The sequence below is a fragment of the Lepus europaeus genome, chromosome 20 (genome assembly GCF_033115175.1).
Source record: "Lepus europaeus isolate LE1 chromosome 20, mLepTim1.pri, whole genome shotgun sequence".
NCBI classification, from domain to species: Eukaryota; Metazoa; Chordata; class Mammalia; order Lagomorpha; family Leporidae; genus Lepus; species Lepus europaeus.
In genome coordinates, this window is record NC_084846.1 from 63,093,560 (window position 1) to 63,119,559 (window position 26,000).

General features: G+C 64.4%; 1 protein-coding gene across 18 annotated transcripts in view; it reads right to left on the reverse strand.

The window, feature by feature from the left end:
• CAMK2B (calcium/calmodulin dependent protein kinase II beta) overlaps positions 1-26,000 on the reverse strand; it is a 72,030-nt gene that overhangs the window by 10,462 nt on the left and 35,568 nt on the right. For 11 of the 18 annotated variants that reach the window (XM_062179498.1, XM_062179497.1, XM_062179507.1 and 8 more), the window contains exons 3-12: positions 21,390-21,449; positions 16,976-17,030; positions 13,152-13,217; positions 9,582-9,654; positions 6,419-6,521; positions 6,261-6,344; positions 5,818-5,912; positions 5,586-5,708; positions 5,173-5,256; positions 4,447-4,489 (exon numbers count right to left, since the gene is read on the reverse strand). In XM_062179498.1, the coding sequence (XP_062035482.1) occupies positions 4,447-4,489; positions 5,173-5,256; positions 5,586-5,708; positions 5,818-5,912; positions 6,261-6,344; positions 6,419-6,521; positions 9,582-9,654; positions 13,152-13,217; positions 16,976-17,030; positions 21,390-21,449 (786 nt within the window). Of the gene's footprint in view, positions 1-3,426; positions 3,502-4,446; positions 4,490-5,172; positions 5,257-5,585; positions 5,709-5,817; positions 5,913-6,260; positions 6,345-6,418; positions 6,522-9,581; positions 9,655-13,151; positions 13,218-16,975; positions 17,031-21,389; positions 21,450-26,000 lie in introns of all 18 variants that reach the window. The other 7 variants (XM_062179502.1, XM_062179494.1, XM_062179500.1 and 4 more) reach the window with 1 other exon arrangement.

A 26,000-nucleotide genomic window follows, 5' to 3' on the forward strand; every position in this document is an offset into this window, starting at 1 on the left:
GTCACCTGGTGGCACAGGCCAGGCCCCCACGTCTCCCCGGCCCCGGCTAGCCGCCCACGCGCAGGGGCTTAGCCGGGCCTCTCCTTCCACTGGGACGCAGCTCTGCCGCCCTCCCGGCAGCCTCCCCTGCAGCGCCGCCCCTCAGCCCTGGCCCCAGGACACTTGTTGGTGGCCGGGGCTGGGGTCTTTGCCCACTGCCCCCAAGGAACTCCAGGCCCTGCACACGCGGGCCCCCGCTGACTGCAGCACCCCGGCACCTGCACCTTCCACCACGGCCAGAGCTCAATCACAGAACTTAATAAAGAAAGTCTGCTTACCTTACAGAAAAGGAGAGGTGAGGAGGGGAGGGAGTGAGGAAGAGAGAGGAAGAGAAAGAAGACAAGGTTTGTGCTGGCTCCGGCAGGGAGCGCCCGCACCACCTGGCACTCACACAGGCTGGCACTCACGAGCCCGGCGCAGGGCGGCGCAGGGCAGCACGGCGCGGCAGGGGTTAGAGAAGCAGCCCAGCAGACACAGTGAGGCCATGGGAGGAGGTGTGGGGCCGTGGCCCTGGCCTGCTGGGGATGGAGAGGCCACAGCGGCTGGGCTCCAGGATGGCCAGGCCTGACCAGAGGGCGGGGACATGGGACAGACGGGGGCCGAGCCCAGGAGCAGGTCACCCCACGCGGTCAGAAATGCAGGTCTCCAGGCCACCCAGCCCCCGAGGCAGCACTGGAGGGGAGGAAGGGGGTGGGGGCAGAGGCTGCAGGGCAGTGCCCGGGCCCAGCCTCCCTCTCTGCTGCCCCCGCCCTCCAGGGCTTGGTCCCTCCCATGCTCTGCCTATGGCACACAGAGCGGCTTCAGGCACAGCCTCTGCCCGGGGCGCTGACTCCAGCACTGGGAGAATGCACACAATGCTGTTATCGAGCCCAGGAGTCCCTGCAGGATCCACGGAGCAGGCTGGCCAGGCCCCCTCACCCTCAGGGCTCTCTGCACCCCACCCTCGGCCACCCCTGACCACCCAGGGTCCAGCCCAACACATCCCTGGGACCAGAAACGCCAACCTCCCTACAGCTCGGCCTGGCAAAACCTCCCTGGAGCTCAGCACTGGGGCCAGGTGGTCCTGGCCAAGCAGGCCCCATCCCAGCCGGGACCCGCCCCTGCTCGGCGCCGGCACACGGGGCTCAGGCCCAGCCGGGCATCTGCCCAGCCCAGCAGCAGGCAGCACCTCCTCCCTGAGGAAGGAGACACCCGGCCTCCTCTGGAGGTCACCGTGGTGGGGAGCTGAGCAGGCAAGGGGCACTGGTGTCCCCAGGGATAATCAAGTCTGCACTGTGGCCAATTCACACGGACCGTTTGCCAAAGGCAGGCCTGACCCCTCTTCCACAGGGAGAGCCCACCAGCAAGCCCACTCCCAGCTGGATTCTGGGGTGGAACCAGCGCAGGCTACTCCACGGGACCAGCCAGCACCCAGAGCCCGCCGGGGGTGGGGGTCTCCCCCTTGGCTGTCCCGAGACGACTCTTACAGGAAAAGAGGCACCTGGGTCGGGCCCACCCGCGTCCATCAAACCCTGATTTCCAAGGAGAAACTGCTGGGGCAGCAGCAGTTACCAGTGGGAGTAGCAGGCCAGAGCGCCCCTGTGCACACGAGGCTGGGCCAAGCCGTTCCGTGCACCCCCTTTCAGGCCAGCCCCTGTACACGCCCTGGCGCAGTGTGGGGTGAAGGTGTCCCCTCGTCTCTCCCCGACAGCCATGTCTCTGTGCTGGGCCAACTGCATGTTGGTGCCCCGTCGGCCCCATCTACCGTCGCGTCCAAAGGCACGGGCGCTTCCTCCGTGGCGTCTCACGCAAGAAGCATTTCTCAGGCGCGGCGGGGGCCCGAGGTAGACGGAGCAGCCCTGGATCCCAAACACCTGGGTTGGGGGCTCTGCAGGCCTCCTCCCTGCACTGGGAGGCATGGCCGCTGCAAGGGCCCGCAGGCTGAGCAAGGGCCACCGCCCTCAGCTGCCCCTCGGCTAGGGTGCCTTTGCCCTCGCACCTGCTCCGCGCAGGGAGACTGCGAAGGCCCACCTGCAACACGCTCGGCAGACAAGCGCCTCCTGCTGGCCAACAGGTGCCTCACTGCTCTGATGTCCGGCACCAGAGCACGTCACCCACATGGAATCCGTGGGCTGCACTGGGCTGGGCCCACCGAAAGGACAGGTGGCTCCCTCGGCCTCGCCTCTGCCTGGCCCCCTATCTGGTCGCCCTGGACAGCCATGCTGGGTGCCGTCCACATGCACTGACCCCCGCAGGAGAGAGCGGCTCCCGGAGCCCAGGGCCGAGCTGCACATGCACGTGGCGTCATGCACCATGGTCCCACGCTCACTTGCAGGCAGGCGGGCGTTGCAGCAGGAGCCCTGGGCGGAGTGCGGTCAGTGTCATGCCACTGTCCCTCCCCAGGGGCACGAGCTTCTCTCTCACCCAGCCCCTCCCTACAGCTGTCAGCTCCACACAGACCGCGGGCCCAGGCCTGCACATCCACGGGGTCCACGTGGGGAGAACGGAGGTCTCCCTGAAGATGGCTGAGCCCCGAGGGGGTCGTCTGATGGGGAACGCCTGGCTGTCACTCCGTGGGCTTGTGGGGTACAGTGGGTGGGCATGCAGGAAGGAAAGGGCCCAGGGAGGGTGGTCCCCACCCCCAGGACCTCTGTCCTGGCCCTGGCCCTGCTGAAGGGACCAGGCAGCCTGGCTCTGGGGCCCAGGCGGGCCCTGGTGGCTCAGTGACAGCCACGGCTGGCTCTGCCCCTTAACCCTTTGCTGGCCCTCTGCTCCGATGGTGGCTGTGGAGCCCGAGGGCAGCCCTGGGGTCGCCTGGTGCTCATGGGGTCAGTGCCGGGAGGAGCAGGTCGGCAGAGCCACCTCCTTCCTCCAGGTCTGGGACCAGCCAAGGGCGGCCTCGTAGAGGGAGCCTCACAGGAGCCCTTCAAAGTCCCTGGGGGGGCAGCTGAGGCCCCGGTTCTGGGCCAGCCTGTCCGGAGCGGCTCACGGGCCGGCCGGGCCCGCTGGGGTCAGCAGCACAGACCGCGGGCTCCTGCTCCGAGACAGGGCTGGACCACGGCTCCGACAGGCAGCTCCCCTGCCCTCTGGCCCTGCTCCCCCCAGCCCCTCCAGAACTCAGCCAGCTCCTGCTGGGGTCAAGGTGACTGTGAACGGGGGTCTGGAGACCCCCAGAACTCAGGGGAGCGTTTCCGTCGAATGCAGCTGGGGGCCACCTAGCCCAGTCCCTTCTCCTCCAGGTGAGGAGAGGGGGTGGGGCTGTCTGCTTGCCCTTGGGTGGGCTCTGCTGGGATTGTGGCCACAGCGGGAGCTGGCGCTCCCGGGGGGGCCTGGCAGTGGCTGCGTGCAGCAGGGGGGCTGCATGCCGACGGGAGGGTGAGCGATGGACGCTGGGCAAGACACATCTACCTTGTTCCACCAGCCCCATGGTGGTGCCGGAGGCCGCGGTGGACATTGTGGCCGGAGCGGTGGTCTGTCTGCCCACTGCGAGCACCGGGTTAGAGACGAGGAGAGGGAAGGGGCGGACACAGACGGGGTGGGGGGCGAGGTGGGGAAGAGAAGAGACAAAGGAAGCAGAAGAAGTTAGAGTTAAGGTCTGGGTGCGGATGGCTCCAGCATCCCTCCTACAGGAGGGAGCAAACAAGATGGGCCGGGCCTCCACCTCCTTCCTCTTTAGAAAACCCCAAGGGGCTTCTCGGCCGCCGGGGGCGTGGCGGCCACACAGCAGACAGGACAGTCCCGTTGGTGTCGGTGTGACCGTGCGGTATCACAGCAAAGGAACAGGACGGGGTGCCGATGCAACGGACAACGAGACGGACGACCACACACGCTCGCACACGCAGTGTCGGACGACGGAGAAGCAGCCACAGCTCGTACAGGCGTCGGGGCCCCCGGCTCCCCACTGGGGCCTCTGCTGCCCCCCGCCGGGTGGGCCCACAGTGCCCTGACCCCGGGGGTCTCTGACAGACCCCCCTGGAAACCTCCCTTCCCCTCTACCCGCCACCAGCTGGGTGGTTCCAGAGCCCCCTGCCCACCCCAGTACCTGCGTCCTGCACACAACACGGGGCTCAGAGCACTGAGAACAAGGACGCCACGGAGCTGCCCGAGAGACGCCTGGACAGACACACACGGCGCTGCGGCCGGGCGGCGGGCGGCACAGACACTGGGTCTCGGGAAGGGACACGGACCCTGGGGGCTGCCCGACAGATGCCTGGACAGACACACACGGCGCTGCGGCCAGGCGGCGGGCGGCACAGACACTGGGTCTCGGGAAGGGACATGGACCCTGGGGGCTGTCCAAGGAGGGAACGCAGGGTTCAGGTGGGCACGGGCAGTCTCGGAGCTGCAGGCATTGGAGGGCGTGGGCTGGAGAGGGAGGAGGGGGCTCCACGCCATGGCGGCACCTGTCCTGCCCGGAGGACGGCTCACCTGAGAAATTCCGCGTGGCCAGCATGGTAGTGAGGATGGCTCCCTGGGGGGACACAGACAGAGCCAGGGCCAGCCTGTCAGTCTCCCCCGAAAACCTCCTGCCAGGACAAGACCCCCGCCCCCACCACGGGCTCCGGGCAAGACCTGACCACGGCCTTCTGTGAGGCAAGAGTTCGGGACCCAGCATCTACATCCAAGACAGCTCCCGCTTCCCAGGGACCTAAACCTAGGGTCTCCAGGGCCCCCGCACTGCCCTCTGGCTCCTCTCGGCCCCTCCTGCCCTGACAGGCCCCAGATGCCAGCTGAGCCCCCAGGAGAGACATTCAGAGGCCCAGAAGGGCAGCCATCATGGGGGCCCAGGCCACAGCTTGCTGTCATCCCGGGCACCGCCCAGGGAGCTGATGGAAGGCTTGACCACACAGCAACTTCGAGACCAGCCCTGGCCATCCCTTAGCGCCCGGCTGCCCCTGCCCACCATGACCAGCATGGGCTCTGCTCTCCGCATCAGAGCTACTGTGGGCTGGAAGATTCTGGACTCGCTTGTAGCCAGAGAGAGTGGCGGGGCTCAGCAGGTGACCTCTGGAGGCCCTCCTGGGCCGTGGGGGCTGGGCCTGCTGCCTCTGTGCCCCTGTCTGCTCCAGGGAAGGCCTGAGGGGGCTGTGATGCAGGCTCCTGCTGCCCCTGGGCCTCCCCGCACCCCAGCCCTGTGCAGCCTGGGGGCCTCACCTTGAGCTTCCTCCGGGCGTTGAACTTCTTTAGGCACTCCACGGTCTCCTGCCGGTGCATCATGGAGGCCACTGTGGAGCGTTGCTGTGGGCAGAGGGCCAGGGAGCTCAGAGAGAGGCTGGGCGTGGGGCCCTCACATCCCACACGCCTGTCCCCACCTGCTGTCCCCGTGGCCTGCGACTTGCAGCACTGGCTGTCGCCCGGCTCTGCCCGCTCCTGTCCCCTCGCAGACAGCACCGGGGTCCGGAGCCAAGGGTCTTTCTCTACCTTCCCCTGCCCTCCAGGCAGGAAGTCCCACCCCTGGGGTCTCAGGGGGGCGCCCGGGGCCCGGTTGGGGGTGAGGAGCCCTCCCCAGGGCAGTGGTCCATGCTGCCCCCAGCAGGAGCCCCCAGCGGGTGACGGGGACAACTTACGCAGACCCACGGGTGCTTCAGGGCCTCGTGGGCCGTGATGCGCTTGGCGGGGTTGATGGTCAGCATCTGGTTGATGAGGTTTTTGGCTTCGGGAGTGACGGTGTCCCACTCGGGGGATGGGAACTGCATGGGGAACGGAAGCCCAGGCTGCGGCAGAAGGCCCCTCCCCGGGACCCAGCGCACAGCCACAGGGAGCCCTGCCCCCACCAACCGCCCCGGGGAGGGCACTCACGTCGTAGGCCCCGGCCTTGATCTGCTGGTACAGCTTGTGCTGGTCCTCGTCCCAGAAGGGCGGGTAGCCCACGAGCAGGATGTACAAGATGACACCTGCGGCAGGGCCGAGCGCAGCGCCGTCACCACAGCAGCCCCGGGGGCACTGGGTCCCCCTCCACGGCACCCCTGCCTTGCGGGGAGACCCCCAGCAGGGAGCAGACCTGCGGGGGGGGGGGTCTGACAGCCCCTGAGCCCTGCATTCGGGTTTGAACCCCCGCTCCTGGCCCAGACCTCTCCTATGTGCAGGTAGACCTGAGCTAAAGGACCGGGGATCCTGTTAGCAATTCCAGTCCGCGTCGGGAAGGCGCTCCAGGCTGCGGAGACACCAGCCCAGGAGCCTGGCCCTGGGGAGGACGTCACCCCCTCCCCGCCGGGGCCCTCCTGTCCCCCTACGGGGCTCACCACATGCCCAGATGTCCACGGGCTTGCCATATGCCTCCTTGCGAAGGACCTCAGGGGACAGGTAGCCAGGCGTGCCCGCAAACCCTAGCAGAGGGGAAGGGGCCGTGAGGGGCCACAAAGCCAGCACCCTCGCCCGCCCGCCTCCGCCCGGCACTCACCAAACCACGCCTGCTGGTCCCCCTGCACTTCGATGGCCAGGCCGAAGTCAGCCAGCTTCACGGCGGCCCCTTTGCACTTGCTGGCCAGGAGCAGGTTCTCGGGCTGCAGGGAGGTCACCGCGAGGGTGTGAGGTGCACATGTAGGGGTGCAGCACAGGGGGTGGGGTGGGCAGGAGAGGGGTGCATGGGCCTGGCCCATCGGGGATGGACGCGGTAACCAGGCTGTCCGCAGAAGTCGGCTTTCACCAGAGCTTGGAGTCTTGGAGCCCCACACCCCAGAATTCCACCCTAGGGGCCCCGGACCCAAATCGCCACCTTATCCTTACATGCAGCTGTGCAGCTTCCCATAGCCCTGGGATGCCCCTTGGTGAGGGGGCACAACGGCCCCCCCAATTCCTGATATGGGGGGTGAGGACGAGGCACTTCCTGTGGGACAACGCCCCCTGCCACACAGGGCAAGGAAGAGCCTCGGCACTCAGAAGAGCCCAGGACATCCACCTGCCAGGCACGGCTCCCCTTCCGGGTCCCCCCACCCCCGGATCCAGGGAGCCCACCACCCAGGGCTGAGAGTGCTGCCTGACCACTTGCCCGTATGGTGCCCACGGGCGGGGAGAAGCTGCTCAGGCCCCACCTCGGGGAGCGCCACCCCTGCTCCAGGCGCGAGGCAGAGGTAGCCAGGGACTGGGGACAGCTGGCACGGAGGGCCTGAGAGGTCTCAGGGCTGCTGGGCCCGAGGGACCTTCCTGTCCAGCTTCCAAACCAGCATGGCTCCCGTGTGTCCTCAAGGCCCCACCACCTCCCGGTGACCAGAAGGCCCGGGAGGTGCTCAGAGCCCAGCAGGTGCACAGCAGCCAGGCTGATCTCTGACCACCAGGGGGCTCCCAGGCCCTCGGGTCACCGCAGCAGCTACCCTGAGACCAGCCCTGCATCCTACAGACAGCGCTGCTTAAGGTGGCCACCAGGGGCTGGCGCAGTGGGTTAAGTCGCTGCCTGGCATGCCAGCATCCCATATGGGCTCCAGCTCCACTTCCCATCCAGCTCCTTGCTAATGCACCTGAGTGGACCTGGATGGAGCTCCTGGCTCCTGCCTGACCCAGCCCTGGCCGTTGCAGCCACTTGGAGAGTGAACCAAAAGACATGGAAGATCTCTCTCTCTCTCTCACTCTGCCCTTCAAATAAATAGAATACATCTTAAGAAAAAAAAAGTCACTAAAGACGACAAAATGCTTCCATGTGACCTGCTTTGAACTCTGGCTATGAACTCAGTTTAAAATGTGAGTGTGGCCCCTGGACCTGAGGCAGGGGGACCCTCGCTGCCCTGAGCTTGGACCCCACACCCGCATGCAGACCCAGAGCTCACCTGAGGGCTCCCAGGTTCCCAGCAGAGCAGCCAAGCACAAGCCTGGTGGCCCTCGGCAACCCTGTCGGGCTGTGGCCTTGCCTACAATGCCCTGCCCCTTGCCGACAGGCAGGTCCCTGTGGCCCTGCCCACTGAGCACTGCCCAGAGGCCCCTGAAGACCTTGATTTTGCAAACGTGATTGAGCCAAGGGCCCCAAGCTCCCGCACACTCACACGGAGAAGCTGAAAAGAAGAGGGCAGGGGCTGCTCCAGCCGTGCCCCCGCCCCCTAGGAAGTAGACCAGGGTTTCTTCCCATGCGGAAGACAGAGCCTCAGGTGACCCTGGGCTCTGGGAAGCACTGGGCAAGGAGGCCTAGGGGACAGGCTCCACCCCAACTCCCTCGCGGCTGAGAGATGGCGCCCTCTGCCGCCCCAGAGGGCTGCAGCCTTGGCTCAGGGCTCAGCGTGGTGGCCCCAGTAAGCTTTTTCTCCAGGACAGGAGGCACATCTGCCACTCAGCAGGTGAGAAGCCACAGCAAGGGCTCTCTTGTCCTCAGAATGGGGGGGGGGGGGGGCAAAGTTAACAAAGTGCCCAGGTCCCCTCACATTAAAGCCACCCACACATGGCCCCCACATGGGAGGAGAACCCAGAATCGCTCCTCCTGGGGCCCTGATAAGACGGCAGGACCTGCCTGGCCACACAGACCGGAGGGAGCAGGAGCGGACCACGGGCCTGCTCGGTGTGAGACCCCCACCCCGCCGAGAGCAGCTGCCGAGAGCAAGTCCCCCGGTGGCCGGTGCAGTGGTTAAGCCCACATCCCATATCCGGAGGGCCTGGGTTTGAGCCCAGCCCCACTTCCAACGCAGCTTCCAGTTCATTTACACCTTGGGAGCGGCGGGTCATGGCTCAAGTACTTTGGACCCTGCCACCCACGTGGGAGACCCAGATGGAGTTCTGGACTCCTATCTTCGGCCTGGCCCAGCCTTGGCTCTGGTGGGCAGGTGAAGAGTGAACCAGCAGATGGAAGAGCTCTCTGTCTCTCTGCCTTTCAAATAAAATGAAGACAAATAAATAATTTTTTCAACGATGGATGGGAAGTCTAACCTTACCCGGTACAAACCCCTGTGGAAAGCTAGCCTTGGGCATGCTGGGGCCAGGGCCCTGGGGTCCACACAGCCCCTGGCTGAGCCAGACCCTGGAGAAGGTGGGCTGAGAGGGCAGAGCAGGAGGCTGGAGGCAAGAAAGCGGGAGAGAGGCAGGAAGAGAGGGGAGGGTGACACCCCGCCCTGTGCCCTGGGGTGACAAACCTTGTGCACAGAGCATCCGCGCTGTGGAGAGAGGCTGGCAGGAGTTGGCAGGGGGAGCCGGCTGCCGGCACCTGCCACACGCCCCTACCTGTCGGGCTGTCTGGACAGGAGCCCAGGAGGTGAGAACCTGAGTGTATGCTGGTCACCAGGCCCATTTCTGCAGACTGCCCTCCCCAGCCCTGGGCTGGAGACGCAGACGCCCCGCCCACATGCATACCCGCAGACTCACGGGTGCACATGCACTAAGGGGCACACGTACCCACACACGGACACACAGTGCACAGGCAGCCCATGCTCATGTGTGCACCCACATCTCACAAACACACACGCATCCCTCCATGCAGTGCACAAATGCCCACTGTGTACACTCACGTCACAGACGGGCACACGCACCTTCGTGAGGAGCACATGCACGCACACACTCCGCATGGATGTGCCTTGTCCCGCAGCCCCCACTCTGCCCTGGCTGGCCTCGCAGCTCTGCTCAGACGCCCGGCCAGGCGTGGGCGGACTCACCTTGAGGTCTCTGTGGACGACCCCCATCTGGTGACAGTGCAGCACAGCCTCCAGGATCTGCTGGATGCAGTGACTGTGGCAGACGGCAGGCAGGTTAGTGCGGGTGGGGTGGGCTGCTGGGCGTGGCCTCCGGGCTGGGGGTCCGGGGAGCGTGTGGGCAAGCCGGCAGGAGGGGCCGCGGCGCGGGCTCCTCTCTCCCTCCCAAGGCCAGCTGCGACTCCCACAGGACACCCCCATGCTCAGCGCCCCCTCCCTGACCCACACAGCCACTTCTGACCCTCGGGAGGGAGGCATGGCAAGGCATGTGGACAGGAGGGAGGGGAAACCACGGCAGAGAAGAGCTGCAGCGGCCGGAGCCAGGGCCCGGGGTGCCGAGGTGCAGGGGGCGCCCCCAGGACTGGGCATGTGCCTGTCGCTTCATTTGGGTAAACTGAGGTCTCACCGACTGCAGGGGCTGCCCCGCCCAGCTCCTGGGGTCTGCGGGAGCAGCGGGAACCCAGGGCCCTGCTTTTCTGCCCTCCCGCTGGTCCCCGGCAGCTCTCAGCAGCGTGGCTGGAGGCAGGGTCTGAGCTGCCCTGGGGCACCTCCCCGGCACCACTGCTGTGCAGTGCAAGCCCAGGGCCTCCCAGCTCTGAGTGCACTGTAGCCTCCGCCTGCCTCCCCCGCCTCCTGCTGCCCCTGGAGCCAGGCTGCCCACCCAGGGACAGCCCAACGCCGCAGCGTGAAGTAGCCACAACCACGGAGACCCTCAGCGGGGCTGGGGGCACCTGCTGCAGGCTGCCTGAAGCCCACCTGCCAGGGTCCCTTCGTGGTCCCTCTAGGTGCAGGTGCGGGAGGCGCAGGCAGATCCCCGCAGGACCCACCTGTCCCAATGGCAGCAGGAGGGTGAGCTCATGTCCTGCCCTGACGCTCCAGCAGCCCCACCCTCTGGCCAGCTGCTCATCGGCCGCAAACCTGACTTTCTTTCCCCAGAGTCGCAGCCGTGCAACCCTACTGGGCCTATAGAGCCTGAGTGTCGGCGTGGCCAAGGGCTGGCAGGGCAGTCCCTGGCCACCCCAGCTGCCCTGGCCTCCAGGACACGCGCCGGGGCTACTGGGGCTGAGCCTGGGACAGCCTTCTCCATAAGGCAGTGGGCAGGGGCTCCACGTGACCCTCCCAGGGGCTGGGGCTGGCCCTGGGCAGGGCTGTCCATGGGGCTTCCTTTCCCTCTCCATGCCTCAACCTCCTTACTCTGCCCCGCCCCCAGCACTCTGGACTGGAGCTCCGCCAGGCAGCAGGGCTGGGAGAGAAAACGGAGAGAATCCAGCCCAGAGTCCCGTGTCTCCTGGGCCAGCTCCAAAGAGCCAGGGTGCCCTCTACCTGGGAGCCCCGGTGGGGGGATGCAGGGGGGGGCTCCCCCACTCTGCAGTTTGGGTTCTGGGACCCGAACAGCCCAAGCAACTCCCGAGGACCTTGGAAAACCCCAGCTCTCCCCGCTGAGCCCACTGAGGCCACTGGGGTCCCAGGCAGGGGCCCTGGGGTCCAGGCAGGCAGGGCTCCCGGTGGGGGAAGCCAAGTCCATTGGACACAACATGAGAAGTGGGGGTACAAGGAGGGAGGCCGAGGCCGCCCGCGACAGGCCAGAGGCTGACACTACGGAGTGGCCAAGGCGGCCACCTGTGCCCTCTCCTCTGGCCTCTGCCTGAGGGCCCCAGCACTGGGGGAGTCTGCACATGCCAGGCATCTCCTTTGTACCTCCAAACAGGGGGGAGCCCCAGGCCACTCAGAGGGCAAGATGGGCCCAGGGCTGAAAGACATGGGCAGGGGCGGGGCAGGGGGGATGGAGGCGGGGCATGCGCAGGTGCTGCAGAAGAAGGAGAGTGCCAGGCCCTGGGCAGGTCCAGTCCCATGTGAGGACGGGAGGCACCAGCTGCCCCTGAGAGCACTGGTCCCAGCCCAGGCCCCACCACCACCTCCCGTCTCCACAGGTATCTGGGATGCCCAGCCAGCATGCAGCACCGGCTCTGTGTAGCTCCAACCAGTGTTTCAGAGTGGGGTGTGGGGGCTTCTTCTCTTGCAAGGAGACCATACAGAAAGCCTCCACTCAGTGGGGACTGAATGTGTGCAGGTAGTTTTGTAAAATACAAGGCCCTGGGCTGGCGCTGTGTCACAGCAGGTTAAAGTCCTGGCCTGCAGCACCAGCATCCCATATAGGCTTCAGTTTAAGACCCTGCTGCTCTACTTCCGATCCAGCTCTCTGCTGTGGCCTGGGAAAGCAGTAGAAGATGGCCCAAGTCCTTGGGCCCCTGCACCCACGTGGGAGACCCAGAAGAAGCTCCTGGCTCCTGGATTCAGATCGGTGCAGCTCTGACCGTTTCGACCATTTGGGGAGTGAACCAGTGGATGGAAGACCTCTCTCTCTGCCTCTACCTCTCTCTCTGTAACTCTTTCAAATAAATAAATTTTTAAAAAAACCCAGGCCCCTCCTCCAGGAGCCTTTGAGAAAAAGCCGGAGGCTGCACCCTTTTGGGGCTGGGGCCCAGGGGAGCCCCCTCCTTCACCACAGCCAGCCTGGACCCTCGCACCCTCCTGTGGCGACAGGTAGGGGCAAGTCACAGAGAGCCGCTCCCCCCAAGAACCCTTGTTTTCCTTGCTAGGAAGCTAGTACACACTCTTTGAAGACGAGGTTAGAGAAGACAAAAGACCTAAACTCCACAGAGTAGCGCCTGGGGAAGACCCCCTCCCCCTCGCCATGTCTTCTTCAAAGGCAGAGCCCGTGGGGCAGGGCTGTGCAGCCTGGGATGTGCCATCGCCGGTCAGGCGGGCACCCAGCAGGCACAGGTAGCGGTCACCTCCCTGGCTGACACCAGCCACCCCTCCGCCTGGCCTTGGCAGCCACACCACACCCAGCCATCTCCGAGACCCTCGCACTTTCCATCCCAGCGAGGGCCGGTGGAGAGAAGGGCTGCCCTCGGGTGCCCTGGGAGGCCCCCAGCCCGGATGGCATTGGCGCCCCTCAGTCGCCCCCCACAGCGGGGCCCTGGGTGTGCTGAGCAGGGATGCAGGTGGCCTGGGTGTCCCCCACCCCACCCGGCGCAGTGCTGGCTGCTACCCAGCCTTGGCACCACACCCAGGCTGGGTGGGCCTGAGCGGACAGTGAGGGGACAGTGGGAGAGCCCAGGGAAGGTGGCTCCTGGCCCAGCTTTCTGGGAAAAGTGTTGGGAGGTAGTGCGTGTCGTGGCTGGGGACTGAGATGGCCCAGGGAAGGGATGGGAAGGAGGACGGCCCTCTGCCTGCTGCCTGCCCCTCCAAGGCCACCGAGGGACACCCCTATGTATTCCAGTGTCCACCCGGGGACACACAGCAGGCCCTGGGCCCCCAGGCCACCCCACTCTGCTCAGGGACACTCAGGCTGCCCTGTGCTTTCCACCTGTCCGGCAGAAGCCCGGGGACAGCTCAACACGTCCACTTGGCTTCCCTCCAAGGGCTGTGGGAGGAACCGAGGCGCCTGCTCAGGACTGGCCAAGGATTAAGGAGGGGCAGGAGTAGGGCTGCGGGAGGGACAGCAAGGAAGGCAGGCTCTGCACCCACCTGGCATCAGCCTCGCTGTAGTACTCTCTCGCCACAATGTCTTCAAAGAGCTCCCCACCAGTGACCCTGTGGGAGAAACATAGGGATCATGGATCCTGTCCCCCCCATCACCTTCATCACCACCACCACCATTAACATCACACTACCATCATCACCACCATTATCATCACCTTCATCACCACCACCATCACCATCACCTTCATCGCCTTCATCACCACCATCCCTACCTCTGCCCTAAGACCAACGTCACCTGGAACTGAGTGATGACACGTACCATTCACCTGCTCACAATCACGCATGACGCTGGCACTGTTATCCCCCATTTACAGACGAGGGAACTGTTTCTAAGGGGCCAGGGACTTCCCCAGAGACGCAGTGCAGGAGATTGAAGCGCTGTGCCCGGGGCCTGTGATGCTAACTCCCAGTCTGAGCTCAGACTTCCCCTCCCCAACTCCACCCCCAGGGCCAGCACGGTGGGGGAGGGTCTGGCTCACAGGAGAACCAAGGGGAGCCTCTGTGCACCCCCCTCCTGCCCCTAGCCCCTCCCAGGGCACAGTCTCATGATCAGGGCAACCCCAGGGCAGGCCACTGAGGACTCCAAAGAGTCTGGGCTGCCAGGGTCCCATGGGCAGGCGACGTGGCATGGCACAAAAGGCAAGGGAGGGGGACAGATGCAGCCCCTGGCTTTGCCCAGGCCCCTCCCCTACTCAGCCACTGGATCTGCTCAGGACCCGTGCCCCACCCCCCAGCAGAGGCTCTGGCCCTGAGGGCTGGGGACGCCCTGTATGTGTGGGGACCTGAGGGCACCCTCCTTCTCTTGGCTAGTCCACCTGCACTTCAGCCCTCACCCCTTCTGCGGGGTGAGGCTCTGGCCGTCCTCACTTTGGTGCCTGGCACCCAGGGCTGGGCTGGCCCGCAGCAAGGACCGGCCCTGGCCTGAGGAGTGAAAAGCAACGCCAGGGAGGTCCCAGCAGCCCTCAGGGTGAGGGTGCGCACGGCCTCTGGAGGAGTGAGGCTGAGGGCGGTGCCACCAAGGCAGGGCAGGGGTGGGGGAGGCTGCAGTCCTGGGCAGCTCCCCGCCGGCCCCTAAGTCAGGGCCCTCCCTAAGGTGGGCCAGCAACCCGGGGAGGATGGAATGCTTGCCTTCTCCCCTGGGTGGGGGCTGGGCACGGGGGCTCTGCCTCTGTGTCCGTGTGCACCCATGGGTATGTGGATGTGTGTGTGTGTGCACCCATGTGTATGTGGATGTGTCTCTGTGTCCGTGTGCACCCATGGGTATGTGGATGTGTGTGTGTGTGCACCCATGTGGATGTGGATGTGTCTCTGTGTCCGTGTGCACCCATGTGTATGTGGATGTGTGTCTGTGTGCACCCATGTGTACGTGGATGTGTGTCTGTGTGTGTGCACCCATGTGGATGTGGATGTGTGTCTGTGTGTGTGCACCCATGGGTATGTGGATGTGTGTGTGCACCCATGGGTATGTGGATGTGTCTCTGTGTCCGTGTGCACCCATGTGTATGTGTCTGTGTGTGTGTGCACCCATGTGTATGTGGATGTGTCTCTGTGTCTGTGTGCACCCATGTGTACGTGGATGTGTGTCTGTGTGTGTGCACCCATGGGTATGTGGATGTGTCTCTGTCCGTGTGCACCCATGTGTATGTGTGTGTGCACCCATGTGTATGTGTGTCTCTGTGTGTGTGCACCCATGTGTATGTGTCTGTGTATGTGCACCCATGGGTATGTGGATGTGTCTCTGTGTCCGTGTGCACCCATGTGTATGTGGATGTGTGTCTGTGTGCACCCATGGGTATGTGGATGTGTGTCTGTGTGTGTGCACCCATGTGGATGTGGATGTGTGTCTGTGTGTGTGCACCCATGGGTATGTGTCTGTGTGTGTGTGCACCCATGTGTATGTGTCTGTGTGTCTGTGTGCACCCATGTGTACGTGGATGTGTGTCTGTGTGTGTGCACCCATGTGTATGTGGATGTGTGTCTGTGTGTGTGCACCCATGTGTATGTGTCTGTGTGAGTGTGCACCCATGTGTATGTGGATGTGTCTCTGTGTCCGTGTGCACCCATGTGTATGTGTCTGTGTGTGTGTGCACCCATGTGTATGTGGATGTGTGTCTGTGTCTGTGTGCACCCATGTGGATGTGGATGTGTGTCTGTGTGTGTGCACCCATGTGTATGTGTCTGTGTGTGTGTGCACCCATGTGTATGTGGATGTGTGTCTCTGTGTCCGTGTGCACCCATGTACATGTGAATACATGTCTCGGTATCCGTGTGTACAGTGTGCACACATATCCATGTGGACGTGTCTGGGTCTGTGTGTGCCTGTGTGCACACATGTGTATGGGTATATGGGCTTGTGCTGTACTCACGAGTGCACAGCCCCAGCCCACGTGAGAGCCTGACCTCCCCAGTGCTGGGGGTGAGCTCTCCAGGCCTCAGAGTGTGCAGCCCAGAGCAGGCTCTGTGGACCTGGAGTCCAGGCACTGGACAGTGGTGGAAAGGCCACCAAGCAGGGCCAGGGCTGCAGCCCAAGGACCCCACCTGAGAGGTACCTGGGCCAGGTGCTCAGAAAGCTGCAGTCTGCACAGCCTGCCAGGCCACCTCTGTCCCCTTGCCTTATGCGATGGGGACACGAGGGAGCCTCCTTCCTCTGGGTGTGTAGACGCATGCAAGGCCCCTGTGCCCAGGCGTGGGAGCACCACGCACACGCACACAGGTGTACAAGCAGGGCCCACAGAGAGGCTCACGCCAGGACAGGCCGGGCAGCACCTCCCCGGGGGCTGCTGCAGGCACAGGGCCCAGAGATCGGGGGGTGGTAGAGCCCCTGCAGACTCAGCGCCCTTCAAAGCTCTCCCGCCAGAACACAAGTGTGTGCTGGGCCAGCCAGGAGGCACAGAGCCCCTCGCATGGGCACATGCACACACGTGCACACACCACCCCTCTCCCCTTCTCAGCTCCAAAACACAGTCAGTCATCTGCTGGTCCCCAGGGGCCCCAGGCAGGGCCAGCCCCAGCTCAGGGTACCCAGGGCGGGGCGAGCCACCTCCCTGCCTAAGAGACACACATTTCACGGCACAGCTTCCGTCCCAGCAGCCCTGGTCACCCAGCTGTGATCCTATGGGACTCACACAGGTGACAGAGAGGTGACCAAGTTCCTGCAGGGACAGCCCAGTCTCTCCTGACCAGGGGGCCTCTCCTGCTGCACTGATCCAGTTCTGCCAACAGGGCCTGGGGTAACCATGACAACCGCACCAGGCGGGCTTCCCCGGCCTGGCTATTGCTTGGAGGCCACAGGGGCTTCCCACAGCTATGGCCTGCTCAGCCCAGGGTCCTTGGCACTGACTCAGGACAGCTAAACATAGCTGCTCAGCAGGAGCTGTGAGCGGGAGGGAGATGACATCACTGCTTCTACATCCAGCAGGAAGTGAGAGGTGGCAGTGGCCCAGACGCCTCCTCACTCAGCGACAGCCCACAGGCGGGCAGGTGCACACACGCACACACTAGCCCACAGGCACCTGTGCACACACACACACCAGCCCACAGATGGACGCACACACATGCTGGCCACAGGCACGCACAGACACGCAACAGGAGAGGTGGCGAATGCACCCCAGACTGTCCTGGGGGTGCTCCCCTCCCCTCCGCCCACCCGCTATGTCCTGCAGCTGCTCTCTGTGGTGCAGGGGCCCAGGACGTCAGTCCCAGCCCCATGGGACTCAGCAAACCTAGTGCAAAGCCAAGGAGAGGGGAGCGTGGAACCCTGCCAGGGCCAACACTGGGGGTGCTGCGGGGTCCCCAGCTCGGACACTCACAGATCGAAGACCAGGTAGTGGAAGCCCTCCTCGGAGATGCTGTCATGGAGACGCACTGCGGGCACAAAGAAGTCGTGAGCGGCGGCTGGGAGCCGGGGCACAGCTCCCTGCCCACCTCAGAGCCCCCAGGGCTGCCTGCCGTATGGGGAGGGCCCAGGGGCGTGGCCGAGGGCAGGGCCCTGACGCCAGTGTCCACAGGCCTCTGGGCAGCGCCCCTGCCCTTCCTGCAGCCTCAGCTGCCTGCCTGGGTGCCCCGCAGGAGGGGCTCACCCAGCACAGGCCCGGACAGGAGCCCACGGAGCGTGATCTGCGAGAGGACACGACGGCCACACGTCTCCTGCAGCCTCAGGCTCTGGGTCCGTGCCACACATGCACAGACTGATGGCGTCGGTCAAGGTCTGCGCCACGCATGTACACAGACTGATGGCGTCGGTCCAGGTCTGCGCCACGCGTGTACACAGACTGATGGTGTCGGTCCAGGTCTGCGCCACGCATGTACAGACTGATGGCGTCGGTCCAGGTCTGTACCACACGTGTACACAGACTGATGGCGTCGGTCCAGGTCTGCGCCACACGTGTACACAGACTGATGGCGTCGGTCCAGGTCTGTACCACACGTGTACACAGACTGGCGTCGGTCCAGGTCTGTACCACACGTGTACACAGACTGATGGCGTTGGGCTCTGCAAGGTTCAGAGGCTGACTCGGGGCTGCAGAACAGCTGGGCCTGGCACATTCCACCTCGTGCCTGTGGGGTCGGTGTGCTTGGTGACAATGGAGGGATAGGGGGGTGAGGGTGACTGCCTGCCCTGGGCCACCCGTGCGCCCTAAGCCTGAGCAGCAAGAATGTTCCAGAACAACCCATGCTGGGCCTTGCTCTCGCATGTGAGGACTCTGCCTGCTGCTGGCAGTGACAACAAGGCACGTGCCCAGGCCCGCTGGCGCCCTCACGGTGTTTACCCAGGCGGTAGGTGGAGCACGGAGAGGCCGAGCACCCTCAGGGTACCCCTCGGGACACCCACGGCCACGCGGGAGTGCCTGAGCTCAGGTCCCGGCCCCTCTTCCAGTCCCAGGTTCCTGGGAGGCAGCAGGGGAGGGCTCAAGTGCTTGGGCCCCACCACCTGCCTGGGAGGCCCAGATGGAGTTCCAGGCTCCCGGCTTCGGCCTGGCCGAGCCAAGGCTATAGTGGGCATTGGGGGAGTGGGCCAGCAGATGGGAAATCTCCCTGTCTCTCTGCCTTTCAAATAAATAAAAAAAGAAAATTGAAACAATTGAAAACATTGGAGGAATAGTTACATACTTACTGGTCTAGAAGAAAACCTAACTAGCACATCAGATCTGTGAAGTCAGAGTTAAACAAAAAAAACTGATCTGTCCCGAATTCTATTTAAATAAAGACACTGGACAAAAAGCCCCGGGGAGCACACAGTGGGCAGTGGGCAGAGTCCGCCGAAGCCCAGGGGGAGGTGCACAGGGACCCTGTCCATCTTCTTGCTCTGCTGGCTGGGGCTCTCCCCTGGGGGCTGCCCCTCTGCTAGGGGCATTCAAGGGCCTTGCTGGGACCAAGGCAAGGGATCCAGGGCCGTCTGCCCATCCCAGGCAGCCGTCGGACCTTCCTCTCAACACCTGGAACACCCACGGGCCTCGGAGGGCTGACCCCGGTCCTGCAGGGCCTGACCAGCAGCCCGTCACCCCTGCCCCTGCTTGAGCTCGACCTTTGCACAAAGACCCCAGAGCCCTCCATCCCCGCCGCGACCCCCTGCCCCGCTGTCAGGGAACAACCGGTAAAGGAGGCCGACCCAAGCCCGAGGCCAGGGCCAGGCCCGGGCAGGTGCAGACGCATGGAGGGGAGGCTGGGGGCAGCTGAGACGCCCACTCCCACTCGGGCACTGGTGGTGAGACAGACGCCGCCCCCCCATAGATCCTGGGGCCCCGCCGGCATGGGCAGCCTGAGTGCTGAAGGGCAAAGCCCAGCATCTCCCCGGGGATGGAGTTCCCTGGGGCATCGCGGGGCACTGGGGGCAGCATGGGGGCAGCCCAGCCCCATGCCCAGGTGGGGACAGACCACAGACGCCTCAGCCGTCACCGTCACCATCACCGAGCAGGGAGCCAGCCCCACACTCGGCCCAGAAGCTGGTCCTGACAACAGCCCCTGCAGCCCACGTGGCCCAGGGCTCTGACCTGCGGCCCTGCTTCCGACAGGCCCAGGGCCCGGGCAGCCGGAGCCATGCTCACCCCACCCCTTCCTCCACAGGGCCCCCAACACCTCACGGCAGACACGGCTGACACAGAACCCCGAGAGGTGAGGACCTGGCTGGCAGCCTGGATGGGGCTGGGTGGCTTCTTGGGAGCAGCAAAGGCCCGGCTCGGAGCTGCCCGTGGTCCCTCCCCGCTGTGGTCCTGGCTTGGGAACCCCACACACAACGTGATGGCTCAGCCTGGGGACACTGGCCCATGGCCCGAGGTGCTCACACAGCAGCTGAAAGTCACTCTGTGGCCCACGGAGCCACCGTGGGGACCACCAGGACCTGCCAACCAGAGGCCAACCCAGGGTTTCCGAGACCCAGCGATCCCAGGGTCCCGAAGAACTGGGAGCTGTCCCTGCACTCGGGACTCGGACAGACACAGCTGGCCCTGGGTGCCGATGGCTAAGCAAGGAGGAGGACTCTCAGTTACCCCCGGGGAGGCAGCGGGCGGGGCATAGGCACCTGCAGCTGCACCTTGCTCGGTGAAACAAGCCAGACTCCCAGACACGACAGCACTGCGGAGGCTGCCGGATGCCCTGCAAGCTGTCAAGCTCACAGAGACGGAGTGGAAGGGGTGCCCGGGGCCGGGGGCCAGGGTTTCAGAAGCACCAGGTTTCTGTGGGGACAGGTTGGGGAGTAGTCACTGGCGCAGGGCACTTGCCAGGGAGGGTGTCTGGAGTGACTCAGAACCCCGCCAGCACAGACGTTAAGATTATCGGTGCTATGTTATGCATGCTTTACCGTCATCTTTTTTTTTTTTAATTTATTTATTTATTTGAGAGGTAGAGTTACAGACGGTGAGAGGGAAAGACAGAGAGAGAGGTCTTCCATCCGCTGGTTCACTCCCCAGATGGCCAGAGCTGCGCTGATCCGAAGCCAGGAGCTTCTTCCAGGTCTCCCACGTGGGTGCAGGGGCCCAAGCACTTGGGCCATCTTCTACTGCTTTCCCGATCCAGCAGAGAGTTGGATTGGAAGAGGAGCAGCCGGGACTAGAACTGGTGCTATATGGGATGCTGGCACCGCAGGCAGAGGATTAACCCACTGCGCCAGAGCGCCGGCCCCTACCTCAATCTTTAAAAAGACTGTGCTGGGGCCGGTGCCGTGGCGCAGCATGGTGAGCATCAACATTCCGTGTGGGCGCTGTTCGAGTCCCGGCTGCTTCACTTCCAACCCAGCTCCCTGCCAATGCGCCTGGGAAAGCAGCAGAGGACAGCCCAAGTGCTTGGGCCCCTGCCACTGACACGGGAGACCCCATGGAGCTCCTGGCTCCTGGCTTCCACCTCCCTGGTCGTTGTGGCCATTTGGGAAGTGAACCAGTGGATAGAAGATCTCTCTCTCCCCCTCTCTCTATAACTCAGTCTTTCAAATAAATAAATATTTTCTAAAGACACTGTCTTCCTTGTTTTCTTTTCTGTGTCTCAGCTATCTTCTGTCTCTCCCTTCTCTCTCTCCCTGTCTCTCCCCTCTGCCTCATCCCTGTCCCTGTCTCTCCCTCTCTCCCTGTCTCCCTGTCTCTCTCTCCCCCCTCTGTCTCTCTTTCTCCCTGTCCCTGTCTCTCCCTCTCTCCCTGACCCTGTTTCTCTGTCTCTCTCTCCCCTCTTCTCTGTTTCTCTCTCTCCTTGTCTCTGACTCTCCCTGTCCCTTTCTCTACCCTCTGTCTCTCTCTCCCCTGTTTCTGTCTCTCTCTCCCCGTCCCTGTGTCTCCCTCTCTCTCTCCGTCTGTCTCTCGCTGTCTCTGTCTCTGTCTCTCCCCTCTGTCTCTTGCTGTCTCTGTCTCTCCCCTCTCGCTGTCACCGCTCTCTGGGGGTACAGTGGTCCTGATGACACTCAGTACCCCTCTGCACCTCGGCCCTGAACTGGGAGGGGTGTGCATGCTGCAGGCCCTAGAGCTGGCTGCTTCTCACAGCTGTTTCAACACAGAGTCCTGGGCCCACCCTGGCACCGGCCCAGGAATCCACCCACAAGCTCCGGGTGCAGCACCCAACACGGCAAGGCCTGAGTTCCTGGGGGCAGGCTGCCGGATGCACACACGCATACAGCTGCTCCCGTGGCAGCCCATCCTTGAGGCCACCGCACCCACCCTGGGAGGAGGCAGGGGCTGGGCACTTCCGGGCAGCGGAGGGAGAGGGGACGGCCCCGCCCCGCCCAGCCCCGCCCCTGCGGCTCACCGATGTTGGAATGCTTCAGAAGGCGGCAGATCCTTGCCTCTCTCTCCAGCTTCTGGTGATCTAGGGGCAGAAGAGGAGCAGACGTCAGCTCCGCCCCAGCAGCCGGCGACACACGCTGCCCGGGCAGGAGAGCCCCCGGCAGGAGGCTGACAGGTGGCCCGAGGAGGGCACACGCCCACCCGCCGCCTGGTCTCTGTGCAGACACCGGGAGCAGGCGCTCAGGGCAGGAGGCAGGGGCAGGTGCACAAGAACAGAAGTGACAGGCACTGGTGACACAGCCTGCACCCTTCACTTGTCTGTCCTCACCCCACGCTCTCGGGAGCGTTCTGCTGATCCAAACCCATCCTTCCAGCAGGATGGGGTGACAGCAGGATGCGCCCTCAGGGCCCTCGGGGTGCTAGCCGCCCCTCCTCCCACCCACAAAGCTCAGGGCCCAAACAGACGGCCGCTGGGCACCTGGACCCCCAGTCTTCAGAGGCCACTGCCCCTTGAGCAGCTCCTCCACAGGGTCCCCAAAGAATGGAACAATTTGTCAGCCAGAAATCTGGTCTTCCCAACAGCGGGGCCAGGGAGATTTCAAGGCCAATGGAGACGGTGACAGCAAAAAGCACCCCCCGCCTCCCCACGGCCCAGAGAAGGGCAGGCATGCGGCTGCCGCCACACGGCACAATGCAGGGTCCCCGCCAGCACCCCGGGTCCCAACAGCCTGCCGGCGGGAAAAGCAGGGCCCCAACTGGGCTCTTTGCATCAAGGTCAAAGCTGGCACATCCCAGGGGAACAGCCACGGGGGCCGCGAAGCAAGTACAGGATGGTGCTCGGCTCCTGGGAGAGGGGAGGTGGTGCTGGATCGAATGCCGAGCACCTGCTTGTGCCCACCAAGGCGGCAGGGGCCGTGTCCTTCAACGGTGAGAAAGATGGCAGGCGCCAATTAGAAATGACCACTAGGAAGTGGGACAGCTAGGCAGTCTGTGGCCGGGCCATCGCTGGGCCCCGTCCTCTGAGGCGGGCACGGCGAGGTCTGGGGTACGGGCCACATGAGTCGCACAGCCTCCCTCGCACACAGGCGCCTCTCTGCAGAACTGGCTCTCTGCCCCAGGACTACCCCAGAGCTCCCCCGCCCTGCCCACCTGGCTGCCATCTGCTTCACGCCGGGTGCCTGGCACCTGGCACCCCACAGAAGGGAGGGCCCCAGGGGAGGCTCCAGGCCAACAGGGTGAGACCCCGCCCCAGCCTCTGGCTCCCTCGACCCCACACCCAGCTCTGCAAACACACCCACATGCTGCTGCCGTGGGCGCTGACTCCCAGGAGGGGCGGCAGGGCGAGGGGCGGCTCATCTCAGCGCTTGGGGATCTGCACACAAGTGAAGGCAGGGGTGTGGGCTGGTGCAAGCCCAAGGTGACAGGCTGGGCCATGTGGGGGCAAGTCTGCGCACACGCATGTGTGCCCCCTCCTGTGCACCTGCTCAGATGCTGGGGGAGAGGAGCTGAGTGTTTCCCCTGCCGGAGGCGCAGCCCACAGACATCATAGCACTCATTGCTCATTTATACCCCCATGAAAGCGCTTATCAGAAAACACAAAAAAAAACAAAACACAAGACAAAACAAACAATTTCACTGCAAGATCAGCCTACACGGGAGCCTGCAATTACCCACCCACGAGCCCGCATGCCGATGATGGCACAACAGCCGCGCTCCCCGCCCCGGGGATGCCGGGCCCCAAGGCTTTTCCAGGTGATTCTGCCGCGAGATGCCGTTGCGTGTGCTGCCAGCCCTGCACCCTGGGTGCCCCTGAGGGCAGCAGGACCTGTGGGGCCCAGTGCTGGGCACACCCCACGCTTGGCTACCCCATGCCAGGGATGCCCACAACCCTAGAGGCCATCAAGACTGGGGTTCAAGGCCAAGGCCTCTCGTGATGATGCCCAGATGCTCTTGGTGTGCAGGCCTGGGTGGTGTCTGCTGGGGACAACAGCCTACACTCACCACACAGCCCCGCTGATCTGCAAACACTGTCCCGGGGGTGGCAAGGGCCGCGTCAGAGAGAGGAGGAGACAATGTGTGTGCCTGGGCTCCGCTCTTCCCATGCCTCAGCCGTCTCCAGGGTCTGGGGCGTCCCAGCCGGTGTGGGTCACCTGCTTGCAACAGCCAAGCAAAGCAGGTGCACCTGCAGCAAGGACACCTGTGGGCTCTGCCCCCCCCCCCCGGCCATCACAGCCCATCAGAGAGGGACCACGGCCCTGCAGCACAGCCACACTAACACAAGGACACCTGTGGGCTCTGCCCCCCCCCGGCCATCACAGCCCATCAGAGAGGGACCACGGCCCTGCAGCACAGCCACACTAACACAAGGACACCCTGTGGGCTCTGCCCCCTGGCCATCACAGCCCATCAGAGAGGGACCACGGCCCTGCAGCACAGCCACACTAACACAAGGACACCTGTGGGCTCTGCCCCCTGGCCACCACAGCCCATCAGAGAGGGACCACGGCCCTGCAGCACAGCCACACTAACACAAGGACACCTGTGGGCTCTGCCCCCCCCCGGCCATCACAGCCCATCAGAGAGGGACCACGGCCCTGCAGCACAGCCACACTAACACAAGGACACCTGTGGGCTCTGCCCCCCCCCCCTGGCCATCACAGCCCATCAGAGAGGGACCACGGCCCTGCAGCACAGCCACACTAACACAAGGACACCTGTGGGCTCTGCCCCCCCCCGGCCATCACAGCCCATCAGAGAGGGACCACGGCCCTGCAGCACAGCCACACTAACACAAGGACACCTGTGGGCTCTGCCCCCCCCCCCCGGCCATCACAGCCCATCAGAGAGGGACCACGGCCCTGCAGCACAGCCACACTAACACAAGGACACCTGTGGGCTCTGCCCCCCCCCCCTGGCCATCACAGCCCATCAGAGAGGGACCACGGCCCTGCAGCACAGCCACACTAACACAAGGACACCTGTGGGCTCTGCCCCCCCTCCCCCGGCCATCACAGCCCATCAGAGAGGGACCACGGCCCTGCAGCACAGCCACACTAACACAAGGACACCTGTGGGCTCTGCCCCCCCTCCCCCGGCCATCACAGCCCATCAGAGAGGGACCACGGCCCTGCAGCACAGCCACACTAACACAAGGACACCTGTGGGCTCTGCCCCCCTGGCCATCACAGCCCATCAGAGAGGGACCACGGCCCTGCAGCACAGCCACACTAACACAAGGACACCTGTGGGCTCTGCCCCCCCCCCCCCGGCCATCACAGCCCATCAGAGAGGGACCACGGCCCTGCAGCACAGCCACACTAACACAAGGACACCTGTGGGCTCTGCCCCCCCCTGGCCATCACAGCCCATCAGAGAGGGACCACGGCCCTGCAGCACAGCCACACTAACACAAGGACACCTGTGGGCTCTGCCCCCTGGCCATCACAGCCCATCAGAGAGGGACCACGGCCCTGCAGCACAGCCACACTAACACAAGGACACCTGTGGGCTCTGCCCCCCCCCGGCCATCACAGCCCATCAGAGAGGGACCACGGCCCTGCAGCACAGCCACACTAACACAAGGACACCTGTGGGCTCTGCCCCCTGGCCATCACAGCCCATCAGAGAGGGACCATGGCCCTGCAGCACAGCCACACTAACACAAGGACACCTGTGGGCTCTGCCCCCCCCCCCCGGGCCACCACAGCCCATCAGAGAGGGACCACGGCCCTGCAGCACAGCCACACTAACACAAGGACACCTGTGGGCTCTGCCCCCCCCTGGCCATCACAGCCCATCAGAGAGGGACCACGGCCCTGCAGCACAGCCACACTAACACAAGGACACCTGTGGGCTCTGCCCCCCCCCCCCCGGCCATCACAGCCCATCAGAGAGGGACCACGGCCCTGCAGCACAGCCACACTAACACAAGGACACCTGTGGGCTCTGCCCCCCCCCCCCGGCCATCACAGCCCATCAGAGAGGGACCACGGCCCTGCAGCACAGCCACACTAACACAAGGACACCCTGTGTGCTCTGCCCCCCCCTGGCCATCACAGCCCATCAGAGAGGGACCACGGCCCTGCAGCACAGCCACACTAACACAAGGACACCTGTGGGCTCCGCCCCCTGGCCATCACAGCCCATCAGAGAGGGACCACGGCCCTGCAGCACAGCCACACTAACACAAGGACACCTGTGGGCTCTGCCCCCCCCCCCGGCCATCACAGCCCATCAGAGAGGGACCACGGCCCTGCAGCACAGCCACACTAACACAAGGACACCTGTGGGCTCTGCCCCCCCCCCCTGGCCATCACAGCCCATCAGAGAGGGACCACGGCCCTGCAGCACAGCCACACTAACGCACAAGCCTGGGGGCTTTGTGTCCAACTCTTGTGGGGGGGGGGTTGGAAGGTTCCGCAGCTCCTCTGGGCTGTGCCTGGGGGCACGGTGGTGCTCAGGTGTTGCTCAGAGGGAGCGGGTGAGCTAAGAGTAAGGAAAGTTCTGCTGAGGGCAGTGGGGGTGAGGATTCTCAACGACCCCGCTGCACCTGCTGTGTGAAGCCCCATCAGAGATAGAAACTGAAGCACAGGGACCAGCTCAAGGCGGCCAGGTCTGAAGGCCCAGGCTGAGA